At 36.0% G+C, this 25185-nt stretch overlaps 1 protein-coding gene across 5 annotated transcripts in view; it reads right to left on the reverse strand.

Moving 5' to 3' along the window:
- The window catches only part of Rims1 (regulating synaptic membrane exocytosis 1), a gene marked incomplete in the record, with an annotated part of 520187 nt that overhangs the window by 113711 nt on the left and 381291 nt on the right, over window positions 1–25185 (reverse strand). For 2 of the 5 annotated variants that reach the window (NM_001012623.3, NM_183018.4), the window contains 2 exon segments: window positions 4762–4833; window positions 22059–22148. In NM_001012623.3, the coding sequence (NP_001012641.1) occupies window positions 4762–4833; window positions 22059–22148 (162 nt within the window). 5 annotated transcript variants of the gene reach the window in all.

Genomic DNA, 25185 nt, shown 5'->3' on the forward strand with positions numbered 1-25185 from the left:
AAGACTTTACCCTATTTTTATTTAGCTTAATATTCCTTCTTTTAAGTGAAATATTTCTCGCAACAAGACTGATCTTTGCTTCAAGCTATGTCTTCCATTTCAGAACAATAAAGAAGAAAAACACCAGTTTTCAGAGAACAAGAGAGGGCAGCTTACATCTATAATAAAGGTGAATTTTATCCTCTTGGGCTGTGGATTAAAGTTTTATTAGATGCTGATTCATGTCCTGAAACCTCACCTGTCACTTCCACTTCCAAGGTATAAAGAAACTGGTAATGTTCTATAAATTCATGGAGTTCATTTGTTCTGAACTGACTTTCACATTAACTGAATGATCTAAAACTGGCCAAGAGTGGAAGAATTTATATGACCATATTATTTGCAACACTAAAGGTTTTGTCTATTCCTCTTTATGAGCCAGCATTAAAAGAATCAAATTGTTCAAAAAATATATTTTTGGTTGTAGCTTAAAAATTAAATTGTACAGTCATCACATTAGTAATAGAGGGTCTCTTGGATACTACAATTCACTAAAATCTTCCTGTATTCCTTGATGAAACTTCTAAGCACCCCAGAAAGACTCAAGTGTGACCTTAGCTAAGAATAATTTTGGTGGACTTTATGTTTTATCTAGTAATATGGAAAAGGTTAAAACAACCATTTTTCAGAAGGATACGAACGGATTCTAGATGGCTATTCTAGTGTTGTGGCTCTATAACATGTTACTTGGAGAACTGTGCTTGACCTGGAGGAAGGCTGACAGACACTGAGGACAGCCACGGTGTTCCAAATCAAACATTTTGCACAAGACCAGATTTGTTTATATTTTTCTTTACCTAAACTGTCCACATGTCTCAATAACAAGACAGTTCTTGCTAAAAGTCAAAAACCAAAAAGGTTCTTGCTACAACTCCATCTATGGAGTGCAAACCAGAGGAGAAACAAAGCTACCTTGACTGAGCAAGAGAGAGATGTGGTCACAAGCTTGAGTTCCAAGAGGGTGAACTTGGAAAGAGATGAGCAATGTGTTGTAGAGTAGAGGTAATATGGTTAAGTATGGTTTGTTTAGGCAAACGAAAAGGAGAACTGGCCAAGAAGTTTCAAGGTACAACGGGGCAGAGTTGAGAGCATCAAGGCTGTTGAGCCTTGATAATTTTTACAAAATGGGGTATACTAAGAAGAAAAGATGTAAAAAGAATGGGAGAGACTTAGAATGATTGTTGGGAAGAAAACCAAATATGAATGGCAGAAAATGGAAGTAAGTTTTAAGAAATAATAATATAAATAATAATAAGATCTTTAATGTCAGCATAGGGACATCTACATTCTAGGCACTGAGTGTGTGCGTCTGTGCATTTATAAGGATTCCTGTGTGTGCATAGCTGTGATATTGTGTGTCACACATATTTTGAATTATAACTACTGCTATTTTATAAGTAAAATATTGAAGTAACTTGCAAAAAGATGAGAGAAGAGTGGTTAAAGACAGGCTCCATACAGGTTTGCCGAGAGCCAACAGGGCCTTATTTTCTGAAGGTTGACAGAGTGTATGCAATTGTGTCTTTACATTTGTGCTGTCTACTTGAATCTGGCATGCTAGAGGGACACAGACATAATAGAGGGACTCATGACATAATTACTGGAACAGGACATGTTATTATACCATGGGACAAAGAAAAAAAGAATTTCTAAAAAAAAATGTACACCTAAAAATTGAGTGATTTAGTATGATTTAAAGGAATTGTGATCTGAGAGTTTGTTATATAAAATAACATTTGATGAGTCTGCTTTGTATCCTCTTTCATGAGTATACACATATATGTATACAGTAGCTCACTGTTGGCAAGTGTGTATCTAAATATTTATCCCTGCGTTTAATCATATCCAAACTTTGTGCAACTTTCTCTACAGTGTAAAGTTGGACATAAACACAGTTCATGTCAAAACCTTAGCTCTTTAGCCAGAAATTTCTATTTTTCCAAACAGTCACACCTGGAGCTTAAAAAAAACCAGGTTTGGGGGCTTTGTTTTTAATGATTTGCTAAAGAGGTGAGAATATATATATAGTATTTAAGTTCCCCGTGGTTTATTCAGTGCTAGTCATTTATAGGCCTGCAAAAGCTCCTTCCCATAGATGGGACACATAAAAAACTGCACCTGTATGTGATTCTAAATTGTACATCAGTAAACATGCAACAGTCAGAACTCAGAATAAGGTATCACAAAATAATGGCACAGGAAGGAGATGCAGAGATGATGGGGGCCGTTCTCAGCTGAACCGGTATAGAGGTGAAAAGAGAGGCTTTATTTAAGAGGAGTTTTCTTTGGCTCCTTTTTTATTTTTTCGTTTTTCGAAACAGGGTTTCTCTGTGTAGTCCTGGCTGTCCTGGAACTCACTCTGTAAACCCGGCTGGCCTCGAACTCAGAAATCTTCCTAACTCTGCCTCCCAAGTTCTGGGAGTAAAGGTGTGCGCCACCACTGCCAGGCTCTTTGACTCCTTGTTTGCTTGTTTTATCATATTGCAACTTGTTTGTTTTTTATTTATCTTATCTAATTTTTCTATTATTCCTTAGAGGCTTGTTGATTTTCTAATGAAAGACAGAAAGGTTAAGGATTCAGATGGGAGATGCCATGGGGAGGAACTAGGAGTTATTGGCAAAGGGACCTTAATCAAAATATATTATATAAAAAACAGTCTAATGTAGTAGATAAAACAAAACAAAAATCCAAGCAAAAACAAATTGGGGGGGGCTTCTAATAGGTCATTGTACATTTCAAAACATTTTCTTATTAGGCTGTTACACCCAATGACAAGTCAAGGATCAGTTTTCAATTTGGGGTACTGCCAAGTGGTAGCATATTTACCTAACAATTGCATGACCTTGGGTTTCATCCCAAGAAGATGGAAGGAAGGAAGGAAGGAGGAAAGAAGGAAGGAGAAAAGAAGGGAAGGGGGGAGTAACTTAGGAAGAAAGAGGGGAAAAGTGGAAAAAAGGAACCAGTGTGCAAAGTCTTCCCATGGTAGATTCATCTTAGTGACAGAGTTGTCCTCGTGTCCACCTCAACTCAGAGCTCCTACAGAAACTACAGTCAATGTTTCCTAGAACCTAAGAGCCAACTGCCATATAACCAACACTCAACAATCTGCTTGAAAATTATTCATGTAGTTTAAAGTCCAGTAAAATCAACCAGGTGCCTTAATTACCAACAAACTAAAGCACATATATAAAAAGCTAGTGTTTTCTGATGAGCCCAGAATAAAGGATGGAAATGCACCAGTGTGACCAGTATGCCTCTACTGCTGGTACCTGGCTGGTAGGGTTCCATGGTTCCACTCTTCCTCACACTCCAATTACTGTAATACTTTGCTTCCTCTCTTCACCTTCTTGAGCTTCCCTGGATGCTTGTTTTTTGTACAGTATGCTCTCTAATGCATCAATACCTCTGTGAATCCTTAGATTTCAGCTGCGTTTCCCTTTGTCCAGTTTAAGCAATCCTTTGGCATCTCTCCTCCTACTCTGTAGACTTCGACGTGGTAACGCCCTTTTGGGAATGCTGACCACTACTTTCTCACTTAGACTAGAACTTCATGTTTATGACCTGACTGAATACTGAACTGCACAGGCTCTGCCTCACTTGAGCCTACTCAAGTATCCCCACTGGAGGGTTTTCATTTATTCTTGGATATTTTAATACATTTGCCAGTTCTCAAAGGGATCTATAGCTCCAAAACTCAAAATCAATTTTTCAGTGCCTTGGTTTAAGGAAGATGACTATTTCATAAACAAACTGAGTGTCTTTGCCATATTAACATGGCATAGTCATGTTAGTCCTCACCTCTCAAAAACATCTCCAGTTTAATTTTTAGCTCCCCTTTCTTTGCATTCTGATTTTCATTCTCCATTCAAAAGTAGGCCCTTAAGCTAAAAATAATTTTTCACCTTTTAGATGTTTTCACATACTTTCCAATTCTCTACATAATCTAGTTTTATCTATTGATTGGCTTCAGTAAGGCTGGTCTGTTAAATATTTTCAAATTCCAGTACTCCCTACTTCATGCCTCTGCTTTTGTTCTACCTGCAATTCGTGGGATATTCAAATACGAATCCACCTATGCTTCCATTCATGCTGTTAAGGATTCTCAGACAAATGAACACATTTCCATTTGTTTCTATTACCACAGCTCTGCTCTCTAGGCTTTTCTGTAGATGTGTCCATATGCTGTGCCCAGAGGCACTCAACAACTTTGAAATAGAACCGCAAATCACCAACCATTCCTTAGATATTTTTACATAAGCACAGCAAATAAGTACATCTATAAAAATCGAGAATTTTTAGGTTATACCTTTGTATAAAATACGACTTTTTAAAAAATACAATACTTTTCAAACATTTAACACACACTCAAATTATTTACACTTTCCCAGTTAGGACTGACTGGAACCATTTAACGTGATTTGAGAAACAAAGCATCAAGTATCTAGCACATGTATGGGAATGAGTATGTGTTTAAGCCTCAGTAGAAATGAGATTGTCCATGGGGAGGAGGGTATGCTAGCTTGTTTATTAACACAAGAGCAGACTACACAAAGACACTATTTCATGCCATCCATGACTTTTCTCACACGGTAGCTGACTCATTTTCACGACACTTCAAGCATCACAATTTGAGTCTGTGAGCTGGACTGCTAAAGGAGAGGCAGGGCAACACCCGAGTCTACGTCAGAGAAGATGGCAGCACTGCACAACATCAAGCCTACCTGTCTGCATCAGAGGCTGTGCCTTTCCTAGACTGTTTTTGGATGCTAGATCTTTCAGACTTTCTGGAGTGCCTGTGGGGATGAAATGTTAAAGAAATACAAAATAGATGATGAATAAAGCTACATTCACATCAAACAACGAAAAAAAGAAAAAAAAAGAAAGAAACAGACATGAACAATGGCAGCTAGTTTACCCAAATGGTTTTGTCAGTCAATACTTTCACAATTTAAAAAATATACATATACAGAAATGAAAATGAATGCTGGATGGAAGATATGATGGCTTAGAGGAGATGGGAGATGCTGACATGGCGTTAGCTTAAACATGGACATCCATAGCAGTGATCTGGCTTGGGCCCTTACTCAGTAACCTTACTTGCCAATGAATTAAAAGAACAAATGAACGAACGCTAGGATGAGCAGTGGTGCAGTGGTAATGGCTTAGGTGCTGAAGGACCACACAGGGCTTAATTGACAATTCATGTTGCATTTGAAACTCTGTGCTCGAGAATAGTTTTGTTTTCTATCACATACATATGAAGTGGTGGGGGGCGGGGGAGAAAGATGTTGACAGAAGTAAAAATATTTAAGCCAAACATGAGAATTATCTTTTAATGGCTAGTACATATGCCTAGGTAAGTAGGGAGAACTTCAAAAGCTAACCGCACCTGATATAACAGAGAATAAAACCTGTAATTTTACTTTCAAAAAGTACATATAACACTGAACACCGGGAAATAAGATGTCATTTCTTCCTAAAATCAATATACATAGTTTAAGTGAAAGAATGTGAGAGAGATAATATTTAATGTACCTTACACATACTTATTTAGCCTAAAATGTATGAAATATTATGTGAAAATTACTATTACATGTATGTATTTATAATGTTTATGGGTATATAAATTTGAGACAGCTATGAATATAAGATATATAATGTAAGTTGTGTATATACATATAAGATACACATATATCTAAATGGTTATTACAGTTGTGAATAAGTCAAGTATCATTTCACACAGTTACTCATAGTGGGGCAGGTTTGAAACAAATAATATAAAGTGTCACGGCTTCCCAATACATACTTTTCAAAAATCATAAGTGTTTTTGTGTTATTGTTCAGTCCTTACAATTTATGCCTATTATATTGTTCATAGCCCTCTCTTTGTTGAGGTATGTATCTGTTCTTACTTAGAACTGCAGGCATCCTGGTTAAGTGGCTCTTGGACACGAGACACACGCTTTCCCAAGTGTGCACTCTCCAAGTGTGCACTCTTCCACTTCTACCAGCTCACACCATTTTGCTTCTTTAATACAGGTGTGAGTTCCTAAGCTAGAAGAATATACAACGCATGCCTAAGTCTATGGCAAATAGTTATCATGGCAGCTAGGAACTAATGCTTGCTTCTGAAATAGAGAAAATCCTAGAAACCACAGCATAGAAGGAAGTGAGGGGTGAAGAAGGGAGAAGCTGGGTAAAAAGATGGAAGGCAGGAAATCAAAATAACAGTTATGTGCAACTTATGGACGGTTAGTGTGTGGTCCTAACAGTAGTCAGGACAACTGCCCAAGGGCCAGAATACTGTTTCTCCTCTTCTAGGGAAGGAAAGATGAGAAGTGAGTTTCATCAGTTATTTTTTGTTTGTTTGTTTGTTTGATTATTTGCTCATCCTATTTTAACCCCCCTGACATACTTGTTCAGTATCTTTATGTGGGAGGTAACCTCTGTGTATGTCTGGAATATGTCTATGAGTCAGTTACATAAAAGTCTCCACCTTTACTAGTGAAAAGTGACAATTAAACAGCAAAAATTATCTGTTGCAGCTACATTGCATAGCATGGGGCAAGATGATAAAAGCCAACAAAGGGAAGTTGAACGGCTGAAGACGAGTGTAAACTTGAAGAGACTGAGGATTAGAAGCAAGGATGAATTCTATCTGTATTTAGGTTATTCAGAAAAGGACAACTGTGATGGTGACATTTTACCAACACATAAAGTGGCGTGCGTGCATGTGTGCACATGAGTGTGCGTCTTATGTGAAAGTTGTTATGGCTTAAGGAAAGTATAAACCTGGTTACCTCAAGAATGAGAAAATCAGCCATCATATTAGGTTGATTATCATTAAAAGTGATTTGTAAGATGAGAAGACAGGATAAAGGTGGAGGGCATAGTAAAATAGGTCCACACATCTTCCTTTTTTGGTTTTAATTTTTTTGTTAAGATTTCTTTTTCTCTTTAAAGTACATTATAAATTTTGTGAAAGATTCTTCTAATGACACCTACTAGGATGTGTGTTTATAATTCTTGCAAATACCTGAGATATACTCAAATAAAGCAAAAATGATACTTATTTAATTGCCAAAACTCAATGAACAGCAGGAACAGAAATGAATGCCCTAATGATTTTTCTCTTCTAGATCTATATTCAAAGCTATGGATACATTGTATATTTAAATTACATCTGTCTTTGATATAAGTAGAGGATTAATACAGGTAAAGCAGAAAGCTTAGAATAACCTATCTATATTCATATAGTATGCATTCAAAATTACTGATCAGCTGATCAAAAATTAGGTCACAGGGAAAAATACTTCATGATGTACATCAATCACCTTAAGGTTCTACTGTCAGGATCCAGGTCCAGTTGGGTTACCACTGTAACATTACTCATTCAAAATGTGTTTAGTTCTGTTGAACATTTTGTTTAAAAACTGTTGCCACCATGACAACTTTTAAAATGATTAATTACAGCAAAAATATGGGGTCAGAATCAGGCGGTCAATGGAGTTTTGTAGAAGGGTAAAGTTTAATCAATGATGTTACTAGGTTATACTTTGATAGCTCAACTAGCTTATATCTTAACAAGAGTGGAGACAGATGATAATATACAGTACCTAAGATCTAGATGAGAGACAGGAGAACTTCACAATAGAAATAATGTTGAGAGGACCACTATGATAACCTTACAGAGTATCACATGGTACTCATAGCATACACATGATACTTATGCCTTCAAATATTAATTAAATTATATATATTTTTTATTTTAGTGGAATCTGCAGTCAAAATTTACACTGAGAGAAAAAGGAATACTAAGAATATGATCTTTTCTCTTACATCAAATACATATAAAATGTGATTGTATTATTTTCTGGACTTCAGTAAAACAGAAAATTCCACAAATCAAGCCTGGCTTCTGCTTTATTAACGCTTCATGCAGAAGGAAGCGTCAGTTATCTTACAGCGCCAGCTTATGCTCTACCATAAAGGGGCAACGTGGCTCAGTCTCCTTCTCAGAGTCATGCAGAACCCGAGAGCTCAGCTATTCCCTTGATAACTAGCTAAGTCTGCAAACAGAAACAATGCTAGAGAATTCTATGACACTTAGCCCACATTCCACAGTCCATAAGTATCTGCCACAAGTCTCATGTTCTCATGCTTTTTGGTCTACAAAAGTTCCAGGGATCTTTACCAGTATTTTATTGTTCCTACTGTCTCTATGGCTCAAAAATGAAAATATTTAAAGTGCATGTTTTCCTACAAAATTGACTCTTACTATTAATCAGGAATATAAAAATCCTGTAATCATATGGTAGATATCAAGTTACGTATGCGCTTTGAAGCATAGCTAAATGTAAAATGCATGATTTTTTTATTATTTAATTGAAGCAAATGCTGTAACTAGAAAACGGGGGGCTATCTGTAATCAAACTTGTGTTCTTTAAATCCCATTTAAATATTATTTTTATTTATATTAATTTTAGCTATGCATCTTAATGAACAATCAAAGCAGGAAATAATTCCCTGACAAGATATGTAAGCAAAGACATCACAAAACTATTATATGTATCTCTCTCTCTCTCTCTCTAGTTCCCTTAAGTATACAACTGAATGGTTACACTTGTAACATTAGTTAATAATAATATTTGCTAGTAATTTGACATGATATAGTAAGTTTTAGTTGGGGGAAGGTAAAACAAGTCTTTTGAGTATTTTCATTTCATAGAATAGTGACGGCTTAAGCATGAATCTCTGTGTGCTCAGGATGGTTATTTTGTCTGTGGCTTTGTATGGCTGTGTTGTGTTAAAGGGGAAGACGTCTCTACCGTTTTACTTCTTTACAAGATATAATAAATTCATGAGAAATTAACAATGGACACACATGCACATAGCTTAGATCCATTCACCTTGCACAGTGCTGATTTCGTGTGTGTGACTGTAATCTGGGCACAAAGTATCTGAGTGTGTTATTCATCCAGCTACCTTTTAGTTTGACACAGCCGACTAGACTGAGACTGAATGACAGCACATTTCATTGCTAAGTGGTTGGACCCTAACTCTGCCTGTACATGGCAAGTGGTAAGTGTTATGTGAATCAAAATGGTGATGATTTATCGATTCTATCAAAATAGTCAACAGAGGAAGATAACTTTAAATCAAAATGAATCACTTGATATATTCGCTCAAATCATCCTGTGGGCAAGTGAAAGCTGTGGGAAAAGAAGAAAATCTGGGCATTTGTAAAATAAGCAGGGGCTACCCCAGGTCACAACTCAACTGAGAGCAAGCCCAGTGCATACAGGATTACTTGAATAGAGTTAAGAAAATAGGGATTTTTAGGCTGGTGAGATGGCTCAGCGGTTAAGAGCACTGACTGCTCTTCCAGAGGTCCTGAGTTCAAATCCCAGCAACCACATGGTGGCTCACAACCATCCGCAATGAGATCTGACGCCCTCTTCTGGTGTGTCTGAGGACAGCCACAGTGTACTTACATATAACAATAAATAAATCTTTAAAAAAAGAAAATAAGGATTTTTATCAAATGATTTCAGAAAATTCAAAGTAATAGGCACACCAAGGTAAAAATATTCCAGTACAAATAGGAAGTAGTAACTTTGTACCTTAAAATAACATTTTCTTCAGTACAGGATTTATCATAAAAATGAAAAGATGAGCTAGATCCTCATGTTTGGCATTATCAAATCATAGTTAATAAATAACTAAGCTATGACAATCAAACCCAGAGTCTGAATACCTTGGGACTTTTAAAATGCCTTTTTTCCAAGTAGCTATTCACTTATTTGCACAGTTTTGCTGCTTTTAGATGCAAGATGTACTATGTTTTATAGAATTATCAGCTTAAAATTTTACAAAATTATTTCATGTATTTTAAATATTTAATGTTAAATTATATTCAATATAAATATTTAAGTTTGTATATTAAAATAACAGTGGGGACAACTACTCTCTCATTTGAATAATGTTTAAATGAGATTTTTAATAAAACTCCTAAGATATTTTTGCAGTTTTAAAGTCAGAAATATTCCCTAAGGGTCAAAACTAGCTAGATTTGTTTTGGTTTTTGGTTTTTGGGTTTTTTTGTTTTTGTTTTTTTGTTTTGTTTTGTTTTTTGGTTTTTTGGTTTTTTTTAGAATTTCATTTTTAAGTATCTTACAAGTTCTAGAAGAAATGTTAGACCTAGATAAACATGCTTCCATGCTTCCATGTTGAATCTGAATACATGTATGGTACTGCCTGAAAAGCCATGAAGAATGTCAGCTGTTGACACTGAATTAGACAGACATGGTTCATTAGAAGTTATATGCATATATGTTCATACACAGGTGTCTATGTACACATTGTGCTGTGGGAAATAAAAAGGCAAAGACATGCCTTATGGCCATTATAAGGCATCTACTGCTGACTGTATAATTCATTACTGAATTCAGGGTATTTACGGCTGCCAGTGTTAAAGTTCATCTATCTTCATGGCCACATTATTTATTTAATTCAAATCTAATGTTACACTCTGGTACGAACTTCAAAATGATTGTTAATGTGGGGCAGCTTATGTGACGCCCCTGTGAGGTGCAGGTGCTAATTAAGCTTGGTCAGGATGTCGACATAAATGCTGACACAGCGCTAGGTGAGAGTAATTCCTCTCTCATTTTCATGGGCACAAATTATTATTCCAGTGAATAAAAGTTTATTATAAACCGCTTTCTATTTTTTCATAGCAATAAATAAGAATTTTGCCACATTAAATGCATTTCTTAAGGTTACATATAGGCTCTATTCACGAATACATCATTACAGTGAAGCAAAATCCAGGTTCAAATTTTGTAAGTTCATTTCTGTTCCAAACATCTATTTTGCAGTTACCTACACAGAAATTAGAGTCTATATAATTGATTCATATGCTGTTAATTGAAAGTAATGGAATTATGTGCATGCTGAGGTCAGCTGTTATTTTCCTGTACTTCACTTAATAAACACCAACTCAAGCACATTTATATTCATCATCATTTGAGTAATGCCCAATCATTACTTTAGATTAAATCACAGTTGTTTTGGGATACATCCAGAGAGTTGTCTTCTAAATGGAAATTTCCAATTACATCACGGCCAGCAACTTGTCTGACTTAATCACTGTCCATCAGACGACAGTGTGCTTGCAGGCACCGAAGCTCTTGAATGAGTGAAGAGCAATGCAGATCTATGACTCTCAAGTCACATCTAAAATCCTGTTATACTTTTATTTTAAATGTCTTTGCTCACATGTAGACTGGAAAATTTGTCAATTCTTCTAGTTCCATAAACTCAACCCATGTAACAGTAGCGTAGGGAATAATTTTTCATTCTAAATATGTAAATTCAAATCATATTAGGAGGTAAATGTTTTAGGGCTCAACATGAGAAAACGAAATGGACCTTTTATAAAATGCCAGTTTACATGCTTTCTCATCACTATTCAATGATATGATTTTGTTCTATGCAATTTAGAGATTCTACTTAACAAAGTGTGCAGATAACCTGATTTTACACGTATCCAGAAAGTAGGCATTACCACTTTGATAAGGCTAAAATTACTAAGTGACATACAAATGAAACTGATGAAAAAGAATATATATATTCTATATATATCACTGTCTTTTGCCTGCTGTATTTCAGAGACTGTATTATTTCATGTCTAATAAATATTACACACGTGTTCCCTGAATTTCAGCTAAAGCGAAATGTTTATTCACCCCAAAACTTCTGTGATCATTCATTAAAAATACCTAATATTGAAACTATATGTATATATATTTATCTTTAAACATCACAAAACAGGAGAATGGCAAACTGAGAGCAGTGACAATGGAAGGCACACACAGTGACACTTTGCAGGTCAGCATGGAGTGGATTCAATGCAGACATGCTTTGCTTTAAAAATGTACCTTGCTAACTGACCCTATCTCTTGACAATAATTTAAACACAATACATAACATACAAGAACCAGATGTCCTACTTCACACCAGGCTTGAAATACAACCCAAATTTTACAATTCGTTCTCAGCAAATTTATACAGTAACGAGGCAAAAGAGCTGAGATTATATGATCAAACAATATGTTCCATGGCGTATTTTTTTTAATATAGCCTGTTACACCTAAAATTTTCTATTTATCCCAATGCACACAAAAGTGATCCATAAATGTTTCTAAAAATTAAAAAAAAAAAAACCCTGGAAACAGAGACACATCAAAAACATGCTCCTTCACTGGATACTGACTCTATATTTCAAATAAGCCATTTCCTATGCCTTTTTCATTTCCATATATGTTTTGAGGTGCTCTCTCAGACTCGTGTGCAATTGCTGGAGGGATCCCATGTCTGGCTCTGGCTCTCAAATGGAAGCGTGTCACCACCAACACCCCCTCAGTTACTTCATTCTCTAGCTCTGAGCCTCTAAAGCCACTTGTCTGTGAGGAGGTGACTTGTACCTGTCATTCTCCGGAGACGCATGCTGGATTTGAATCCTGGGGCTAGCAGGTCGCCTCCTAGCTAGGGAGGGGGACCATCTACCCCTGTTTGCCCAGTGAACAAGACAGGAAAAAAACAGGACATTTAGTAACTCTTAAAATAAAATAATATATGGAACAGAAGGACTGGAATAATGCCCCCGAAAGTCAAGTATTTGTTCTATAATATAATCGTAGATAAATTTAGATGGATGTGATAATAATATGTTCATTGAGTGTTTCATTTTCAGAAACATGCCTATGTACCTACATACCTATATAAACATAAACCTGAATGTGGTTTGATCGGGAAAGGTGCACATTTAAGGACAACTCTTATATGACTCAGTGTAGAAACAAGGACATGAAAAAATAATTCATAACATGGCTGCCAGTGATATCTTAACAAGTTTTCTTGCAGAAAACCAAAGCCCAATTACTGACAAATTAAAGCAGGAAAGAAAGATAAAAGAAATCAGAAAGAAAATTAAAAAGTCTGCTAATCTATAATCACAAACTTGTCTCCCAGTTCATTGCACACTTTGCCTTCTATTTCAGGATCTGTTTTCTGAATAATACTTGAACAAAAGCTTTGTTACTGCTAAACCATTTAAGGATTCATATTGTGTATATCAACAATCATTTTTAAAAATCTGTTTGAATAATTAAAAGAAATCAAGCAGCTCGATAAGGTTCAGCCTTAGACATTTCATAAACTAAGTCTGATCTCAATATTATAACTAGGACATTTGTCTAGATATCCACTTTCTCACACACATTAAGGGACAAATTTGAAAGACTTTATAAGTATGGAATTAACATGAAGGTAGCAGTTTAATTTTAAAAAAAAAACTCAATTCTTGTCATTAAACTTGCCCTTTTGATTTATTTGATAATTTGAACACAAGAAGCAAAGCTGTCAGTGTGTAACTGGGATATATGAGGTCTGCAGACAGTGGGTGCAAAAAACTTCAGAGAAGCCTTCTTTCATAATACTTTGGCAGATTCAGCATTATTCAATTGTTCTATGCAGACATAAAATAATAGAATGTGAATTGAAAAAAAAACAATGTGTCATTTACTCTTAAGCATGAAAAGTGATTATTATATATAATACTCTGAGCTAGTTCTTATTATATAATCATTTTGTTGTTGAAATAACTGGTCAGTTCGGTCTGAATTTATGTGTTTAACCTGTTTAACTATAAAATCTAATTAGAAATTCTGTAAATGCCAGAAGATGTCCAGTTTATTTTTGTTCAGTGTCTCTGCTAGACAAATCCTTTGATACTTTAACTTACACAGGAATCTTTGGAGACTGGGTTTGGATCTATGTACTTGCACACACTTATCTTGCCTGGTATGACATGGAAACTATCCACTTGCCTATGATGTATGCAACCTTTAGAGCAAGCTCACCTTCAGACTATCCCCTGTTGTTTGGAATTTCCAAGTAATGGAAATTTACCCTTCCAGAGGTAGAAGAGTTACATTTATAGATACCAAGTATCCCAGGCAGAGTATGGCATATAGACTTTTTATTTATTTTTAATTCTTTGGACAGCAGAGAAATGTTTGAATTTAGTTCAATTTAATAAAAAGGAAGTTACATCATATATTACCAAGATTCCTATTTTAATCATGAATGCTTAACTCAGTCTTCGATCAGCTCAGCCACTCTGTGTAGTGGTATCACATTTAGGTCGGAAGAAATTTGGAGAGCCATACCTAACTTGCAGTCTCTATGTAAACCTTTGTAATACATATAAAATAAAGGAATTAAATTACACATACTTGTTGAATGATACTACCTTAAACTCATGTGCTGCTGTGGATTTAAAAATTGAAGATTTGTATTTTCTAAAAGTCTCTAAGGAACCTTCAGAAGATACAGCACATAATTAATCAAAAGTCTAAAATCATGGACGTTGTGAGTCCAGGGTCAAGGACACCCACATTTCAGGTCTGAATCTTTTTTTTTTCAGTTATTTTATATTAATCCACTTTCTTCAAATATATAACTGACCTACAAATATCCCATTACTCAAAGTATGCATTTCAAGGAGTATTAAAACACATGTGAAAAAGTTCTTGGTCTCCAGAGCCTAACTTGTAGCCTGCTATAGTTGACTCAACAAAAAATGCGAGCTACTGAACAATATGATTATGTATATCCTCATACTGTTACCTAGAATAAAAGTTCAAGACAGAGGCATGTTCAAGTGTTGCAGTAACTGACTCTGCTCTGTGTGTGTATGGGGGGGGGGGGGGAGGAGGGCAAAACTGTCAGCCGAGTCCGGGTGTGTGTGTATCTGAAATGGTCCTTTCAACTTACTGGCTTTGCTCTGTAGATCTACTAAACTAAGCTATTAAGAAAAAAAATCAAACAAACAGACACACGCCTATTCCTATGGTATTTCCACATACATATAGTTGTGATAAAGCATCTGATGTTGGTGTGTAAACATAAAAATAGGATTAATAGCTTTGTCTGGTGTAATCATTCTAGGTTGGTCGGATTCCGAATGACTTTGCTTCTGGAGGCAGAATTCCAGTCCTTGTGTTTCTTTAGACACAAAAGGAAAGGTGGAATGTGAAGAAAAATGGTGTAACAGTGACACATGCAGTGGAAAGCTGTGATGGAGAAAGGTATACATTTACCACGAACAACTGTGAATGCAAGCTTTCAAGAGGCAGTTTTGAACAAGTCCTTAGCATAACACATGTACTGCTTAAGTCTCAAAGTCCTTCTCAATATGCTGATATGTACACTCATCACAAAAATTGTGCTTCTCCCCAAATTATTCTGAATACGGTAAGAGCAGTACTAACTTATACCCATATCCTAACCCCCAAATAAGTATTATGTTCTAATATTATATATCTGTAGGTTTTAAGTATACTATCATATTTATATACTTTCTAAATGGGTGCATCTGTTTGTCTCTCTACTATTGAAGACAATAATATCTTTTTCATCTTGTCTCTATTCACATGTATTTTGAAATATATTTCAACTTGTAATTTCGAATCATAGGCTAATAGAGCTGGCAATTTCAGATGCCAAATATCAAACTGAACAAAACAAACTTATTCTTGGTTTCACTTTTAAATCAGTTAACTTAGATTAGCTTTATAGTTTTATACTTACTGGTACATTTTACAAGTGTTCTAAACTAATAATGGTTGGAGAGTCTATTTTTAAATAAATCTTTTATATTACATTTACAGTACACTAAAAGCCAGGATTCCTATTTTCTAATATTTTATAATAGCACTAAGGTAAATTAACAGAATTAATTAGTAGTATAAGGTCTTGGACTTTGTAGTCAAGTGTACTCAACTCCTAGGTATTCTCTATTATTTACTATTGATCTAGAAGTCAGTAAGTACAGAAGGTTCTAGGCTTCATGGCCAGGTTACAAACAATAAGTGCCATATGCATACATGGAATAATACTGCATAAGGGGATTCCTTAATGAGATATAAAAGAATTAGACTTCTACAAAAATTAAATTGTTGTTAAGGTACTTTTTTTTCTAGCAGCAATATATAAAGAACAAATGTGTGTGGCTTAGTGTATAAATAGCACACACACCTGTATGTATACATCACTTACACAGGTGCATAACTCTAAGCAGAACATGAAAAATTCATTAATAATCAATAAGAAAAATTATATAGAGATGAAAATCATTTATACCATAAATGGCATGTTAAAATAGAAGCCACAGCCAAATGGACCATTCAAGTATGTATTTTCATTATGTAAAACCTTCTCAAATTATTTATCCGAATCTTGATTTACATACCTTAAGGTTCTTTTTTTTTTTTAAATTACTACATATATTTCGCTACAAAACAAATTTTATGATGGTTTAGTTCATGTCAATTTATAGTGCTTGACTTTTTGGTAGATATGTCCTTCTCGTTGGGACTCATTCAAGTGTGCCCTCACTTCCAAGTTAAAGAATCAGCCACCAAGGACTTTCTCATTTCTTAATTCTTTCCTAACCAAGCTGGCTTCAAAAAGCAAACTAGCCATGAAACAACCTTTGAAATTTGCCGAGGTGCGGGCCTCATCTTGTAATGGAAGCATCCTGTGCCTCTGGGAGTGGGTGAATCTCTAGCTGCTCTGCTAGCAAACTAAACCCTATGGCCACAGACTGCAAAATCACGTGTTGCTTCTATGGCAGCAGTGTAGATCACCCACGTTTCTCCCTTTGTAGGTCTAACTCACAATAGGAACCACATTTAGTGATGTAAGAGTAGAGTATAAAGAATATTACCTCAATTAAACATGAATTAAAGAGAATAATGCTATCTACAGATTGAATAAAATAAATATATCATGTGCTCTTTGCTCCCTGAGGTTTATAACACTGTGAAAGCATGCAGCTCTAGATAAAGAGTGTAGTGGCTTAATTGGAACAGGATATACAGATTTAGACTTAGTTGTGCTTTTTTTGTTTGTTTTGCTTTGTTTGGGGGTTTATTTCTCCCTTTCTTCCTTACTTCCTCATGCCTTTCTTTCCTTCGATTCTTTTGAGAGCGGGTCCTACTATGAATCCCTGGCTGGCCTGGACCTTACTATATAGACAAGGTTGACCTCAAATTCAGACATCTGCCTGCCTCTGTCTCCCAAGTGTTGTGATTAAAGTCTAGACCACCACATATGGCCAGTTAGTTTTTCAAGAAAAATTCATCAGTCTAGGTGGGTCCAGAAAAGGATCAACAGCTATGAATTAGTCATAGGTTCTTACTGACCAAAACTTTTAAAGGATGAAATAATTCTTGTTTATTTCTTATTTTTTATTTTTATTGGTTATTTTATTTACATTTCAAATGTTATCCCTCTTCACAGTTTCCCCTCCACAAGCCCCCTATCCTTCCCCCATCCCCCTGCCTCTATGAGGGCGTTCCCCCCACTTTCCACCCACTCCTGCCTCACTGCACTGGCATTCCCCTACACTGGGGCATTGAGCCTCCACAGGATGCCAGATAAGGCAGTCCTCTGCTACATATCCAGCTAGAGTCCTGGGTCCTCCCATGTGCACTCTTTGGTTGGTGGTTTAGTCCCTGGGAGCTCTGAAGGGGGGTGTCTAGTTGGTTGATATTGTTATTCTTCCTATAGGGTTGCAAACCACTTCAGCTCCTACAGTGCTTGCTCTAACTTCTCCATTGGGGTCCCCACACTCAGTCAGATGTTTGGCTGCATACATCCGCATCTGTATTGGTCAGGCCCTAGCAGAGCCTCTCAGGGTACAGCTATACCAGGCTCCTGTCAGCGAGCACTTCTTGGCATCAGCAATAGTGTATGGGTTTGGTGTCTACAGATGGGATGGATCCCTAAGTGGGGCAGTCTCTGGATGGCTCTTTCTTCAGACTCTGTTCCACTCTTTGCCCCTGCATTTTCATTTGACAGGAGGAATTCTGGATTAATATTTTTGAGGTGGGTGGGTGGTCCCATCCCTCATCCAGGGGCCATGCCTATCCACTGGTTCTTTCTCCCTTACAGGTTCTCTCTCCCCTTTGTTGGGTATTTCGGCTAGTTGACAACAAAGCCAAAAGTTTATCTTCATCTTAATGGAAGATTTGCAAGGTAAGACATAATACAGATTACTACTAAACCTATTGGGGAATTAATGGGGAGAGGAAGGACAGAGAAGGAATTGTGTTCAGGTGAAGAGTTCAAGTTGGCGAAATCAGTAGTGTTTACCAACTCACTGAATTAGGAACTGGATAATATTTGCAAATTACATATAGCTAATTAAAATCCTGGTGTGCTGTTCTTCTTTAGGTCTGTCTTGAGAGGCAGGCCCCTTTTCTGTCTCAAATTGGTCTTAAACTGGCTGTCTAGGCTAGGCTGGCTTCAACTCATCATCCACCATCTCCGTCCATGAAGATCTTGCTCAACCATGCCTGTACCACTTCACCTAGCTAGCTGTTGTCATAGTCATCGAATGTGAAGAACACTTAAGCAGAGGAACTATGCAGTGTCCAGGACTCAGGGTGAAATAATGCAGGCTAGCTGGACATTTACAATGTACTGAGCGTACGGACACCATTTAGAAATTTGAGTTCAGTTCTTGGGAAAGGCAATCTGTCCTGGCTAAGCAGAGGGGAGGGCATCTTCACAGGCAGCAGAGTCTTTGAAGTGAGCAAAATTTAAGAGACAACATGAGTAGGCAAAAAGGGAGGGGCATGGAGGAGATTTTCTGTTAACGAATAAGAAAGGCAAGGAAACCTTCAGAAGGGACTGTGTATAACAGCCATTTAAAAGAAGCTATTTCGGGAGCAGAGATCCAAGTGACTGGATAGCAGGTTTAACAGCAAAAGAGCCAACATATCCCATGAAGGGACCTTGGCCACAGCAATTACACAAGGCGTGGGGTTATGCTTTAAAAATGCAAGCAGGAAGTAGAGAACATTTTCATGAACCTGCACACGCTCCCATCTCTCTGAGCACCCTTGTCTCTGAGTATTTAAGACTGTGGTTTATTTCCATACCCGGTAAAGAAAAAGTGAAGAGCCATTAGGGAAGAAGGCAAAATGGGCTTTATCTGACAGACAATTATTTCTTATAAGCAAACCCCAAATTGCATTAGTAGGCGTTAGTAGGGATAATTCACTAACTATGGCCATCTTGCAACATATTTTTTTAATCTTTATTTCTGGAATCAAGACTATGTAAAATGAAGAAGCGTCTAACCTCAAAGAACTCCCTTTCCAAACAGCATTCCTATATACAGGACTCAGAGGGACCCAAAATGCCTGCAAGCCTTGCACAAAATGCCTAAGAAAAAGACCACACTGCTTATCATTTAAAAGACTAATGAAGTTGGCTGTGAGATATGGGTGATATTTTGACAATAGCATCCTGTGTTAACATCAATCCTAATATGTTTTAAAATTAGGAAGAGTGCATAAGGAAATAGTAGTCAGTGGCAAAACAAACCTTAAGTCAGAGCAAAATGAATCACTTAACTCTTAGACTGTACAGCAGCATTTGAGGAGGCTGTGGAAATAATAGTAGTATCTTAAGAAAATGAAATTGAATTTTAAGAATATGTTTGGCCATTCTTCATCTCTCTCTCTCTGTTTCTCTCTCTCTCTCTTTCTGTGTGTGTGTGTGTGTGTGTGTGTGTGTGTGAAAGAGAGAGAGACAGACAGACAGAAAGACAGACATAGAGACAGAGACACAAAGAGAGATAGACAGAGACAGAGAGAGAGAAACCAAGAGTTTCTACAAGTTTATAGGATGCAACTGTTTCAAAATGTCTCATAGACTACACAAAGGGGTCATGTCTTTGAAACTATAGGAACCTACAACTTTTAGATTGTATGATTCCTTGGCAAAAGAAAAAAATGATCTTACTTTCTTAGCAATGAAATGACCTCCTTAAGTTGAGAACCACTGATGATATCATGCTTCCCCCAGGTTTAATGAATCTTTTCTTTCTATTCAACATATAGAAGTATAGGGTTTCCACCCACTTTTTGTCTTACATGATTAGCCTTTCTGTATATAAACTGTATATATGATCATCATTCTTGTATATAGATATCTATCTATATCTATACCTATATCTATATCTATCATCTATATCTATATGTATATCTATATTTACATCTTAGCCTGCTTGCATATAGGTTGTATATGATTAGCCTTCTTGTATATAGATTGGCCTACTTTAATAGAATGTTTTGAGAGATTTAAAATAAACTTGTGAACACTGTGGCTTCGGTGTTACGGGGGCACATATGTGAGACTTGTGCTATTTGAATAAAGCAGCCAGAAGAATGTGAAAATTCAAATTATGGTGTGTTATAAATAAAATATTTGTGGCTAACCATGCAAAGGGGAGTACAAGCCATCTCGTTCCCAACTGTTACTGACATGTCATGATGATATCTAATGCTAGGTTGACCTTTGCTTGACTTTCTAGCATGGCTACTGAGAAAGCTAAAACCACACACATGGCTTCAACTGTATTTTTATCAGGGAGTGCTCATTTAAATATTTAAAATTTTCAGGATACTGTTACAGTCAGGAAATTTCAGCCCTGATAATTCTACCCTTGTTTTAATATATATCACAAACAAAATATAGTAATATGAAAAATGTTAAAGTTTATTGATCTTTCTAATTACTTGAGGAATAGGATGGTAAATGACAAAATGAAACCATAAGATTATTTCAGAACCGGTTTCAGCATAATATACAGTTGTTTTCACTGAACGTGCTAAACTAATGCAAGCAGTACAATATAAAGAAATTTCGTTTTCCAATAGTAAATTTTACACTGATTTATAATTTTAAAAAGGTTTGTAGAATAATCTTTTGAAGATCCACTGTTTATTTCCAAGAAATAAACACCCTTTAGGCTACAAAGAGTACTAGCTTAAACACTTCTTGAAAGGGTTATATTAATACACCCAAATATCTTTCTTCAGCGTTTGCAGAAATCGCTTATAATTTCCTTTGAATGGCGCCTAACTTTAGAAAGGCAGCAATTATAACCAAGACTGTCAGTCACAACTAGGTTTACAAGACTAGAAAGTTCTATAATAAGGAAACAATCGTTCCATTTTCTTACAATTAGAAGAAAATATGATACACTTTTGCTGACTGTATCTACATCGAAATTAGTACATATTAATTAATTATATGCAGCTTTAACAAAAGTTATCTATGTATATACTTGTTCTAGGTATTTATTTTTTGGAAAGTCTCAGGAAATTTTTTTGATTTTTTTTTTTTTACAAACTATAATTTAACATAGTTTACATAAAGAGTAGGGTAATGTAAAAAGTGAAAAGATAAATGCTTTATTTCAACAGATTTTTTGTTTTTTGGTTTTTGGTTTTTGGTTTTTGGTTTTTCGAGATAGGGTTTCTTTGTATAGTTCTGGCTGTCCTGGAACTCATTTTGTAGACCAGGCTGGCCTCGAACTCAGAAATCTGCCAGCCTCTGCCTCCCAAGTGTTGGGATTAAAGGCGTGCGCCACCACGCCCAGCTTATTTCAACAGAATTTTCGTTTTGAGTTTATGGAAGATTAGTGTAAGATCCATAAATCTTACTCATGGGTTCAACCAATAAGGAATCAACCTCTCTCCTTCAAATATCTCAGTAACCTGTGATCTTATCAGCATACTGAAGGCTCCTTGTAACCTGTGATCTTATCAGCATACTGAAGGCTCCTTGAGTCACAGAATCAAGACAACTGAACAGCAACAGAAAAAGAAGCAGCAGCCGGGAGCAGTTACAAGTTACATCACACCATTTGCAACAACATTCATAGAAATATGCATATGTGCGCTTCACACATATCCACATACACATATCCCTAACAGATGTGTACTAAGGGAAAGAAAGGTGGACAGCAAGAAAGCGAGCATGAGTGGATAAATCTGCAAGACTCACATACAACAAAAACAAAATGATTGAAAAAGGAAAGAAAAGGTCACTGTACAAATGATAAGAAATTCAGAAAGTCTTTATTTTATACCTTTCTCGTTCTGGTGAATGCAAACTAGTATCTGGTCTCAAGCAGTTGGTACTAGCACTCCTAGCCCTGTCAAGAGAGGGCTGCAGTTCACTAGTGCATTACATCCAGTGGTAGAAGAGAAAGACAAAGGAAAGAAAGAAAGACCACGTTAGAGAGGAAAGCATAAAATAATGTTCTCGTTACACAAAATGTCGAATCACTGTGATTCAGTTCATAAGGGTGTGAGAGAGCCACAGAATGACGGTGTAAACGTTTGTTTAGAGATTAAACAAATATTATGCTTAAATTGTGTTGCATAATTTTTTTGAAAAGAAAGAAGCTCAGGCTAAAATATGACACTAAGTCACACCTACTTATGAAAACAAAAGAAAAGAAAAGAAACTGGATACAGGAAGCATTAAAAACAAAATGCCTACAACTTCATTACAGATGCCACGCCAAAACAAAATGAAGGACATCATAGGAGAAATAACTGCACAGCTCCACTCTTTTGGATCACAGCACTAGACAGGGAAAGTGGGCAGGACCACTTCCTGGTACTCTGACCTCATAGATAACTCATCAGAAATGCTCGGCATTCTTGAGTTGTAACAAGCATGCTGAAGGGGAATGTCCTGTGTAGTCACTCATCTGGTCTTAGTGTGTGCAGGCAGGCAGGATTGTGCTCCACAAAATAAAGTCACACAAATAAAACGAAATGAAATTAATCACTAAAATTAAAATCGACATGTAAGACGCAGAGATAATAATGAGCAGGATTCTGACTTCTGAATAGTATGCCATTGAGACAATTATTCCAGAATGCATGTTTACAGTTAAATCAGTTTTAGATCGGTTTAATAAGGGACAGATTACTGGACATTAATTCAATGTGTAAGGTAAATGACATAGAAGAATATAACTTTCATTTTAGTGGCTGGGGCTGGGGCTGAGTCCAAACAGAGCTCACTGCTGCGGCTCTTACCTGATGAGCCACTGATAGCCATTCTGTAATAAAGGCATCTTGGGTGGTAATGTTTTAGAGTACCTAACAAGATCTCTGGAAACGGCAACACAAACAAGCAGGAAAACAGAAAAATAGACATGAAATAAAGTTCTCTAAAACATTTAAAAAAATAACTGGGAGGCCTACCCAAAGCTAACTAAAAGGATCCTTACCAGTGTTTTCAGATGTGCCATAATTACTGTCTCAATGCAGGATCTGAATTAACATATGGTGAGGTTATTTCACATTACTCAAAGTTATAATTTAATCAGCTCATTTTGGGGAACATCTGAGAGTTTTAAGGAAGTATAGACCAATTGTTAGAGCACTACTAATACTAATATTAATCCCTGGTTAAGCTTCCTATGGGGAACAGAACAAACTCAGATTTAAAACTAAAAATCCAGATTCGTCATCAAAGAAGGGAAGTCGTTAGAATTAAAGGGCAGAAACAAGACCCAAATTTGCTGAGTCTGTACAAGACATACCATGTAGCTAGACCTTCCTATAAAGGGTGGATAAATCTAGTTAATCTAGTTGTTTTTAATATAATCTAATAATGTTCTATACTCTTCATTGCTACTTAGAAAAATGCATCATCCATTTCATGGCATAAAACATGATAAACCAACAGAGATGCACATACCCCAGACACTAAGTATTTAACAATCTCCCGGCATAATTGGGTTTACACTAATGCTCACACGAGAGAAAATCCTTTGAGTCCTTAATTTAACAATGGTTTATAATATCTTCCAGTCACAGATGAAGAAAAACAACACAGAAATAGAGTATTCATCCTTCATAAAACTCTCTTCTTTTTTTGTCCCCCAGTATGGGCAACAACCTTTAATGGCAGATTTCTATAAAAATATCCAAAGAAATTGCTTCAAAAGATTCCTGAGGCAGGTATAGCATTTCATACCTACTACACCACCTGAGAAATTTTCCATAAAGGATGAAATTCAATAATAAATAATTTGCCAGGAATTTATCAATGTGAGATGGGATTTTTTAATACGTTAATTTAAAAAAATGCACATTAAGGGTTTTAATTTGCAGTTTTCAATTTCTATTTAAGTCACAAATTATTATTAGTGCAATAGTTCAGGTAATCAACTGTTAAGTCTGTGAAATAAGACTATAGTCAATGTGGTATGTTTTATTTTGAAAGCACCAATTAAGAATTTGGCCATAAAAATGTAATACATTTCTAAAATTCATATGAAATCAAACTGTATTATATATCTGTACATATAGGAGATTACATGTGGGTATATCTGTACCCAAATATTGATTAAATACTTTTATAAATACATGAGTATGAATACAGAAGATAAATGTACATATATTTGAACTCATGATTTTTTCTGCTCTTGGACATTTAGTAGTGAGTATTCAAGGGCAGAGGAAAGGAAAGCTTTTGAAAGTTCTGGATAAAAACTAGGTATTACGATGCAGTAGTAATTAAAAAAAAAAACAACAAAGTCAGCAATTTTACTAGGACCAACCCTAACATTACAAAAATAACAAGAAGTGGGCAGAGAAGCCAGCCATCACACTGGCTGTGAATCTCCGCATTTGGTTGGGAATACTAGCTTTCCTACATCTGTGAAGGTTGTCAATGGGCTTGATCAGCCTTGGGTTTCCATTGATCAATTTTCATACAAGTCAAGATGACTCCCTAAAGACTTATAAAATCAGTATGCTGATTCAATGTATTAAACAATAAGATATATGGAGTTTGGTCTTATTAGTGGAACAGTTGGGTTAAGGATGATGTTATATAAAATGGTGCAGCTAGAAACATTTTTTCAAGCCCTGATACAAAATAAAGAAAAGAAAAGATGCTTCTTTTATTTAGACTACTGGTGTGCATCTCAGGTACACATTAGATACGTCTTGAAATAGATACGGCATGTGTGCATACTGTTTCTATATAGCTGCACTCACATAGACAAAAATAGGAGAAAATTTACAGAACTTGTAAACCAATCACTGTTACTATGAAACATTTGCTTGGATGAGCAGCTAATAGGCCTGGATAGTTTAGCATAATAAAATATGACAATTTTAAAATATTTATATTTATTTATCTTTTTCATTAGTTGATAGGTAGAACTAACATTTCCTTGTTATTTT

The sequence above is a fragment of the Mus musculus genome, chromosome 1 (genome assembly GCF_000001635.26).
Source record: "Mus musculus strain C57BL/6J chromosome 1, GRCm38.p6 C57BL/6J".
In the NCBI taxonomy this organism is placed as follows: Eukaryota; Metazoa; Chordata; class Mammalia; order Rodentia; family Muridae; genus Mus; species Mus musculus.